The 10,137-nt window shown below is 49.2% G+C and overlaps 1 protein-coding gene across 1 annotated transcript; it reads left to right on the top strand.

Moving 5' to 3' along the window:
- Positions 1 to 484: 484 nt before the first annotated feature.
- On the top strand, positions 485 to 4,717 carry LOC108198257 (uncharacterized). The gene has a single exon (XM_017366020.2). It carries the CDS (start codon positions 485 to 487, stop codon positions 4,715 to 4,717), a length of 4,233 nt encoding a protein of 1,410 aa, XP_017221509.2.
- The last annotated feature ends 5,420 nt before the right edge of the window (positions 4,718 to 10,137 follow it).

Genomic DNA, 10,137 nt, shown 5'->3' with positions numbered 1-10,137 from the left:
AAAGGAACACACACCTAGCCCGGAACCAAAAGGGCGTGGACGTTCCCCAGCAAGGGTACACATGGCTAGTGATAGAAGGAATTGGAGTCCCCCGAGACAACCAGGCACGTACACCCCTCTCGTGGCGTCAGCCGAGCACATCTATGCGGTAAGCAAAGATAAGGCCCCTTTTCGGAAGCCGCAGCCTATTCCCTATAATGTTGCCAAAGACAAGAAGAAGTACTGTGACTTCCACGAATCAGCTGGACACAACACCGCGGACTGTAGACACCTTAAAGAGGAGATCGAGGAGTTACTCAAGGCAGGTTACCTAACGGAATGGGTGAAGAAATATAGAATGGATCACCCGCCGGAAAGGCGCGCCCGCGGAAGGTCACCCGAAAACAAAGATGATGAGAAGCAGAACGATACCTAGTTTGTGAGGGAAGGTAGCATTAGGAGCATATTCGGAGGCCCCTACATAGGTGGAGGCAGTCGAAAGGCAATGGAGAGATACGCCAAGGAGGCAAGGGACTACCCTCTTACCAACGTGAACCATTTACCAGCCAGGGCCCCGAGAGTCTTCAAAGGAGAAACTATGGACATCACTTTCACAGAGGACGACGCTAGATGGGTACACCATCCCCACAACGATGCCCTGGTGGTCGCCATGCGCATCGCCACTATGAACGTTCACCGGGTATTCGTGGATAATGGAAGTTCGGTTAACATCCTCTACTACGACACTTACAAGAAGATGGGACTACCGGATAAAGACATGACAGTAGAGAATCTCTACATCTATGGCTTCGGAGGAGAGGCCATTAAAGCTAAAGGAACTATTCGCCTACCCGTGACATTGGGAGAAGCCCCACGGGCGGCCACACAGATATCTGAATTCGTAATCATCGACCACCCGTCAGCTCATAATGCACTAATGGGGCGCCCCCTCTTGAAAGACATGAGAATAGTCACCTCCATCTATCACCTCACTTTGAAGTTTCCTACTCCTGGAGGGGTTGGGTGCGTAAAGGGATCTCAATACGAGTCTCGCGACTGCTATGGCCGATCACTCAAAAATTTCCAAGAAAAAAGAGGAGTGAGACCCCACGAAGAACTCCATTCAGTCCACGCCATCTACTTCATACAATACCCAGAAAGTGATACGGAGGGCGCGCCCTCACCCCTACCATCAGAAGAACACATCCACTTTGAGGACAAACTACCTCTCACACATGAGCCAAAGGTGGAAGAATGTGGAGAAAAAGTCGCGGAGGTAGAGGTCACACCCCCCACCAAAATCCGGAAGATAGACAAGGCAGAGGTAGTGATGGAACTGGATGATCCCGTACCAGTTGAAGGAACACCCGAGGATGCATCCCCAGAACACCAGGCAGCCCCCCAACAATTTGATTTTGATCTAGACCCTAGGTTGCCTATGCTCGTACAGAACACGGGACCAGCTGAGGACACAGTCGAGATACAGGTTACACCGGGGAGTGACGACAAGGTCCTCAAAATAGGGTCGAAACTAAGCTCTGAGGTAAGGATCAAGCTGACAGAGTTCCTAAAGGCCAACCTTGATGTGTTCGCTTGGAGTCATGACGACATGATCGGGATTGATCCGGCTGTTATGTGTCACCATCTCAACATCGACCCCACCAAAAAAGGTATTAGACAGAAGCGCAGACCAATAAGTGGGGAAAGAGCTGAGGCCCTCCAGGAAGAGGTAGACCGTCTCATGAAAGCAGGACTAGTAAAAGAGTCGTTCTACCCGACATGGCTAGCAAACCCTGTGCTGGTGAAAAAACCCAACGGGAAGTGGCGTACCTGCATAGACTTCACAGACCTTAACAAAGCGTGTCCTAAAGATAGCTTCCCACTACCTAGGATCGATCAGCTGGTAGATTCAACGGCCGGCCACGCTCTCCTTAGTTTCATGGATGCATACTCGGGTTACAACCAGATCCCCATGTACGAGCCTGACCAGGAACACACCTCATTCATTACAGACAGAGGTCTATATTGTTATATTGGCATGCCATTTGGACTCATCAACGCGGGCGCGACTTACCAAAGGCTCGTAAACATGATGTTCAAGGATCAAATCGGAAAGACCATGGAGGTGTACGTCGACGACATGTTGGTCAAATCCAAGAAAGCCAATGATCATGTGTCCCACTTATGTGACATGTTCGAAATCCTAAGGAAGTACAGGATGAAGCTCAACCCTCAAAAGTGTGTCTTCGGAGTAGAGTCAGGGAAGTTTCTTGGTTTCATGGTAAATCACAGAGGTATCGAGGCCAATCCCGCGAAAATCAAAGCTTTGTTAGAGATGAAGTCTCCAACCAATATTAAACAGGTCCAAAGCTTAATCGGAAGGATCGCCGCTTTGAACAGGTTTGTGTCGAAGTCTTCCGAAAAATGCAAAGAGTTCTTCAAGGCCGTGAAGGGTGCATCCAAGGATTTTGAATGGACGGTAGAATGTGAAAGCGCTTTCGTGAAAATAAAAAAACACTTGGGCGAGCCACCCCTCTTAGCCAAACCAGATGAAGGTGAGACGCTCGTACTTTACCTAGCTGTCTCAGACTACTCCATCAGTGCCGTTTTGGTGAAGGAGGACGCGGATGGTCAGTCCCCAGTCTACTATGTAAGTAAAAGGTTATTGGACGCAGAAACTCGCTACACAAGTATGGAAAAGTTGGTATACGCTTTGGTACATGCATCCCGAAAGCTACGACCCTACTTCCAAGCACATAAGGTGGAAGTAAGGACCGCGTACCCCCTTCGTCAAATCATGCATAAACCAGAAGTAACAGGCAGGATGATGAAGTGGGCGATTGAGTTAGGACAATTCGACATTGACTACAGACCGCGAACCGCCATCAAAGGTCAAGCCCTGGCGGACTTCATTTTAGAATTCTCGGAAGATGGAGAGAACTCTGGCCTACTAATCAAATACGACCCAGACCTACCACCACAACCGGATGCCCCGAAAGAAGACATCCCTGAACTATGGTGGACGGTGCACACCGACGGAGCTGTGAATAATGATGGAGCAGGCGCTGGCATAGTATTGGTAAGCCCCGAGGGACACAGGCTCTTGAACGCAATCCACTTCACCTTCCAACTATCTAATAACGACGCAGAGTATGAAGCGTTAGTGGGGGGCTTAAAGCTAGCCCTCGAGATGAAAGTCAGAAGACTCGTGGTAAAGCTTGACTCAATGCTGGTGGTAGAACATATCAAAGGGGGGTACCAAGCCAAGGGACCTAAGACAGCTATGTACCTCCAATGCGTACAGAGGTTGCTAGACCAATTTGAGGAAGTACAAGTAAACAAGGTACCTAGAGAGTTCAACGGAGACGCCGACGCCTTGGCAAAATTGGGGTCTCAAAAAGAAGCTTCCTTATTGGGGGTGATTCGATTGGAAGTCCAAGAGGTGCCTAGCATCCCGGAACTAGATGTCATGGAGGTAGGGGACGGTGTCAAGCATCCAACATGGATGACACCAATATGGGATTTCATTAAGGAAGGGAAGTTACCGAAAGATAAAGCCGAAGCACGGAGGCTAAGATATAAGGCAGCCAGGTATGTCGAGTATGACGGCAAACTATATAAGAGGGGCTTCAACCAGCCATTGTTGAAGTGTATAGACGGTGATGAGTGCACCTATGTATTGAGAGAGGTCCATGAAGGCATATGTGGAAACCACTCGGGAGGCAACTCATTAGCTATGAAGGTCCTAAGGCAAGGATACTACTGGCCTACCCTAAGGAGTGACGCCTTCGATTTTGCCAGAGCATGTGATAAGTGCCAACGGTTTGCCAACTTCACCCATAACCCAGCAACATCCTTGACCAGCATGACCAGTCCTTGGCCTTTTGCCATGTGGGGGATAGACTTGATTGGGGAACTCCCTAAAGCCAAGGGAGGTGTGAAGTACGCAGTTGTGGCTGTGGATTACTTTACCAAGTGGGCGGAGGCCGCGCCCTTAGCCACCATCACAGCCAAAAAGATTAAGGATTTTGTTTTTAACTCTATTGTTTGCAGGTTTGGAATCCCTTATAAGCTGATCTCGGACAACGGAAAGCAATTCGACAGCAAGGAACTGAGAGGCCTCTGTGACGACCTAGGAATAAAGAAGGACTTTGCAGCGGTGTACCACCCTCAGAGCAACGGGCAAACGGAGGCAGTAAACAAAATCATTAAACACACCTTGAAGACAAAGCTGGAGGATAGCAAGGGAAACTGGCCAGAGGAACTCCCCATGGTGATGTGGTCTTACAACACGACTCCTAGGACTACGACTGGGGAGTCGCCATTTGTGTTGAACTACGGATGCGAAGCCATGGTTCCAATAGAGGTTGGAGCTGGATCGTTCAGGCGAGATTACTTTGAAAAGCAAGACAACGACGTCAACCAAAGACTTTACTTGGATATGATCGAAGAAATCAGGGCTACCTCGCAGATACGGCTAGCTGCGTATCAGCAAAGAACAGCGAGGTATTACAACAGCAAAGTAAAGGCTCACCCATTCCAAGTGGGGGACCTCGTTCTCAGAAAAGTTGTGCTCAACAACAGGAACCCCTTGCATGGAATCTTCGGGGCTAACTGGGAAGGCCCCTACAGAGTAAAGGTGATACTATGGAAGGGAACCTATAGGTTGGAAGACCTAGATGGGAAGCCTGTTCCGCGCCCTTGGAACGCGGAACACTTAAAGAAATACTATCAGTAGCCTACGGCTGCATAGACTAGCCATGACATTAATGTCACCCCTAGTCTAGGGGAGTAGTAGTGCATATATGCTCTCTCTTAGCTTAGGTTTTTTGCTAGTCTTTTTAAGTCCCCTTGGGGTTAATAGCTCCCTGGGACGGGTGCGGTTTCGTACTCGAGCGCATTATTTCTATCATATTTAAGTATGGGCCCGAGGCCATGATATGTTTCAACCATCTTAATAAAGGCCTAGAGCCACTCTATTTTCCACAAAAAGATGTGTTGCATGTTTCTGTTCAAACAAGATTGTCAAAGTAGCTTTGGAGCCGCGCCCCTGCCAATAGCATAAGAAAATAATCCCAGAAAAATATGCTAAGGCAAATGGAGGCGGCGCCCTCAAGAAAATGACATTGATACCGATAAAATGTGCCAGGATAAACGGAGGCCGCAATAGCTATAAAAGATATGGCATCTTAAATCTAGATAACAAAGCCACAACTTGACACATTTTCTAATACAGTAGAAAACTTATGGCTTCACTAAACAAGCACAGTTCAAGTTACAGTTTTCTATGAAATAGCAAAGGGCGCGCCTCTTATTGGTATTAGAAAAGGAAGAACGATGTGAGTGACAGAATCCCGTTTCTAAGAAGGGCGCGCCCGTGGCAAAAGCAAGACCGCGCCCCCTCTCAAGAATATGCGTGTTGGGAACATAACACTTATAACTTAAAATAAGTATCGTGAAGGACGATAAAAGACTTTACGATTTTGCAGTCCATTTGCGCAAAGCCGCGCCCTCAACAACTTTAAGGGCGCGCCCTGCAGCAAAGTTAAAAGGAAAACTATGAGTCTGCGATTCTGAGCAGTGTCTTTGTCACATGAAATGGTCACATAGCTAAAGTTAACAGAAACAACAAGAATTACCGAAAGACATCAACAATACAAGCAAGAATGGACTTGGAAAATTAATGTCATTAACCGGAGGGCGCGCCCCCGGATAAATGAAAGGTCTTGTAAACAAATGCAAGTTAATTAAATACAACCTGCGAGGCATTAAAAGAGGGCCCGCACCTCACGATCTGTTCAAGTAGAAGGTAAATAAGTCAAGAAGTTTGGTTGTTGGTCGCGTCCTCTGTGACATTGTCTTGAGGGCGCGCCTGTTCTTCAGCGGTCTGATGAGTAGATGCCTCTGCAGCCAAAGCCTCCTCAATTTCAGCCTTTTTTGTAGCAATGAGGTTTGGCTGCTCAACCTTGAACTCCTCCACCCACTGCGCCATCCCGGAGCCAAAGTGCTTGGCCCAGTCGAAGGAGGGCGCGCCTGCCACGAATGTGGCCACGTAGCTGTTAACCCCATCATCAAAGGCCGCGCCCTCGATCTCCTTCCTCTCTGCGGCAGTAAGGGAAGTCTGATTCTCCTTCAGGGCCTGGTTGGTAGAGGTTAAGTCCTCGTTGGACTTCTTCAAGGCCTCCACTTCCCTCTGGATAGGTTCAAGGCGCGCCCTCTCTTCCTTGAGCAATTTCTGGGAGTTTTTCCAGCCTTCTTGAGCTTTTTTCAGAAGCTCCCTTTGGGACTGAAAATCCTCTTTCAGCTTAGCCAGATTCTCCTCAGCCTTTTTCAGTGAGGACGCGTCCTCCAGCCTGCGCTCCTCTCGGTCATGGAGATGGACCAGAAATTCAGCCGCGCCCTTAAGAAGGAAGGAGTCCTTCTCTTCCTGAGGCTTGGCCCTCCATTTTTCCAACTCCCCATCCTCGACATAGGTGTCACCCATATCGGCAAAGTGGCGCGCCGACTTGCTCATCGAGGACGCGCCCTTAACCAAATGCCTTTTCCTCTTGGCAGGTTGTTGGTCAGAGGAAGGGATCTCGAGGACCTCAGGAACAGTGCGGGTTAGGGCCGAAGGCGCGCCCTTCTCCTGAGGCTGCTTGGAACCCGAGGCCGCGGCCTTGTCTGGCTGATGAGCAGCGGAGCCCTTCTTGCCCAGGAAGCTTGGACGCGGCATATCTGCATAAAGAGAAACCAATGCAAAGGGTTAGAATTGGATAAGAGATGGAAAGACGCGCCCTTGTGAGAAAAGGGCGCGCCCTCCCTTGACGTGGGAAATGGGGCAAGTACTTGTAACAAATGCGTTAGATGCGAAGCAATAAAGATAACGCAAGTACCAGACATAAAGGGAATGCAGAGTAAAAGACAACATGACCGCGGTATATATAAATATTACTTAAAAGAGGCCGCGCCCGTTATTGAGGGCGCGACCACGGCTTACCTTCTTCATCATCATTGTCTGAGTCACTAGACTCAGCCCTTTTCCTTTTAACGCCTTTGGTTTTGTCACCAACGGCGCGCCCATCGATGAATCTCTTCCATCCCACCTTCGTGCCTACTTCTTCAGGCAACAGTTTGACCTTTATTAGGTTCTCCTCTGTCACAACTGATGGGATGTTGCGTTCCAAGGGCGGGAGCTCGAACACTTTGGCGACGCGGGCGGCCTCCGTTGCAGTAAGGGAGATCTTATCGTGATAAACTAGAGAAGGAAGAGGAGAAGTGTGAAGAAAAATACCTAAGTACAAAAAAGGAGCGAGGTCGCGCCCCCTGCAAAGGATGAGGGCGCGCGCTTCCTATGGTATGATTGAAGGTTGTACCTGGGTTAGGGTTGAATTGGGTGGTGACACGAGTCGTGTTGTAAGTGTAGAGGAAAGTGTCCTTCCACTTCTTGACATGAGTATTTCTCCCTTCAGAGAGGCCCTTCTTATTGTGCTCGTGTTGCACAACTAAGTAGAAATACCCGGGTTGGCTCTGAGCAAGTCTAAAGAAGTGGCTTAGTTCGCGCATGGAGGGCGCGCCCAGACCCACCTTATCAAAGAGAATGTATAATCCCGCAGCCAACATATAGGAGTTGGGCGACAGCTGAATGGGCGCGACCTTGAACCAGTCGCACATGTCGACATAGTACTGGGGCAAGGGCGCGGTCACACCTAAGGGGACATGTCTGAGGGTGGTGACCATCCTCGGAATCCTGATGTTTTCCTTGTCGAATCTGTGAGGACGCATCCCTTCCTTAGGAACCACAGACTTTCCCTGCATGTGGTAGTAGTCCTGTAGCCACTCAAGTTCATCCCAAGAGATGAGGGAATCTTGGTCCACACAAGACATTTTACCAGCCCTTCTTTTGATGGCTTCCACGGCCCTGGGGGATAATGTTTCATTGTCAGGCAAAGCCTTCCAATCTATATCCTCTTCCCACTCTTCAATCTTGGGATGCTCATACGGCTCGGGGGAACTGTCAGGGGAAGTAATGATAAGGTCACTAAGACCCTCCTTGGGCGCGCCCTCGGACTCAGAAGAACTCTCTTGTGATTCGATTGGGGAGTAAGGGGAGTCTTCAATCGCTATGCTCTTCCCCTTGTCAACCTTTGAGGGCGCGGCCTCAGGGTCCTTGAGGGGCGCGGCCTTGGTGATTTGTCAGTCTTGGAGCGTGGGGGGACATCCTCAAACCAGGACTCGATCTCTGAGTCGTAATCATCAGGGCGCGCCCACCCTGCAGGTTGTTGGGCGCTCTGAGGTTGAGGAGAGGAGGAATCCATGTCCGAAATAAATGTGCCTTCTGAAATCTGTTTGTTGATTTTATCTATAAGTTCTTGGGGAACCCTTTGTGGACTTCTTGGAGGGGAAGGAGAAAAAACTTCAGGGGGTGAGACCGAAATGCCAATGCGGCTCAAGAATTCTCGGAATGGATGAAAAGGTGGAGACGCGCCCCTGTCTGCCAGCTGAAAAGAAAAAACAAGAGAGGCTGTGAGGGCGCGCCCCTGGAAATGAATACCGAGAAAGGAGAGAAGGGTGGTTGGTCCAAGTAAAGGTGAAGGTATAAGTAAAGGATGTTGGCAAGGAGGGCGCGCCTTGACGCATGGGCGCGCCCTTCATATATATTGACGTTGTTACACGAACAGTTAGCGAATTGTTGTTAGTTACGATTTTTGGATCAAACACGGGCGGGAATAATATACACATATATATACATATATAATTGTACGAACGTGAAGAACAGTGAGAAGATGAAAGGGCATGTTGCTAGATCTAACGCAATGTATGGTGAAACCTTGCAAAAGAATGACGAAAACATACCTTGAAATCTGGAAAGTTGATTTGCTGGAAAGAAATCGCTGGAAGTGGCCGGAAATCAGTGAATCGCCGCCGGAAAGTGAAAATCGCCGCTGTGTCGTCTGGAGAAGAGAGAGAATATGGAAATGATAAAGTGGAGACGGGGGAGGAGTATTTATAGTCAAGGGTTGACAGCTGTCCCTCCAACGGGCATGACTTTTCAAATTCGTTGGGGGGGGAGAGGTCGCGCCGTCCGAGCTAAGGGCGCGCCCATCTGTGGAATTTAAGTATAAAGAATAGAAGATGAAGATTTGTGTCGAGAAGATTTCACAGACATTTACAATATCTACAAAATCTGGGGAGTACTTGTTATAGCCATTTTTGGCTATGAAGGAATAGAGGAGGGCGCGCCCTCTGTGGGGTAATCCCGGGAGGCGCGGCCCTTTGTCTGAAGAGCAGGTGTCACGTGTCTGAAGTGTGGAAAGAGTGAGTAATAAGAAGATAGGTGAAGGGCGCGCCCTCCATGGTCGCGCCCACAGAAAGGTAATGTGTGTGTGAGGCTGAGTGAGTCTCGATGACGACCCTTCCGAGGGATATGAAGACCAACCCTTCCGAGGGATATGAAGACTAGTGCCGGGCTCATCTGGTAGTTATCAGGCTCATCTGGTAGTTCCCGGGTTACGTCCGGGCGTGATCTATAATCCCCAATCCTGCTATCTGCCGGGTTGTCCTCGTGCGGGGGCTTGGGGTGATCATGATTGTAGAAGGCCCTCAGGGGTAACATGAAGGCCGATCATATGTCCGGGTCCTGTATTCTGGTGAGTTAGTCCTCATTGGGGGACTGGGATGATCGTGTAACTTGGCTCCTCATTTGTCTTACCTTTTAGTGAGAACCTTCACTAGGGGGTAGGGACGCGTCACTACACCTCAAGGAAGTGGTCACGGCTCTATCCGATGTCTCCTCCATGATACGAAAGAGTAGCGGTTAGTGTCATCTCTCGTAGTGGAGATGATGCTGTATCCGTGATGTACTTGGACTAGGAGTCTACGGTAGTTGCCTTGAGGCTTACTTCTAACTGGAGTAGAACTCTAAGTGATAAGTCACCGACCCACGGTTGGTCTTATCCCCAAGAGGCCTAGTCCTGATCAAACTAGGACTCCTGGTTCAATAGAACTACGTACGGCTTGATCCCCTATATAAAGGGGTACGTAGGCACATCAAGGGGATATATCGAGAGTTGTGAGAACAAGAGCAGAAATATATTCCCTTGATCTCAGCCACCCTCAAACACCTAAAACCACCGTCCACGGCGGATCTCCGTCATATAATCACCGTAAAACACCTAA

The sequence above is a fragment of the Daucus carota genome, chromosome 8 (assembly GCF_001625215.2).
Source record: "Daucus carota subsp. sativus chromosome 8, DH1 v3.0, whole genome shotgun sequence".
NCBI classification, from domain to species: Eukaryota; Viridiplantae; Streptophyta; class Magnoliopsida; order Apiales; family Apiaceae; genus Daucus; species Daucus carota.
This window is presented reverse-complemented; position numbering and strand designations above follow the sequence as displayed.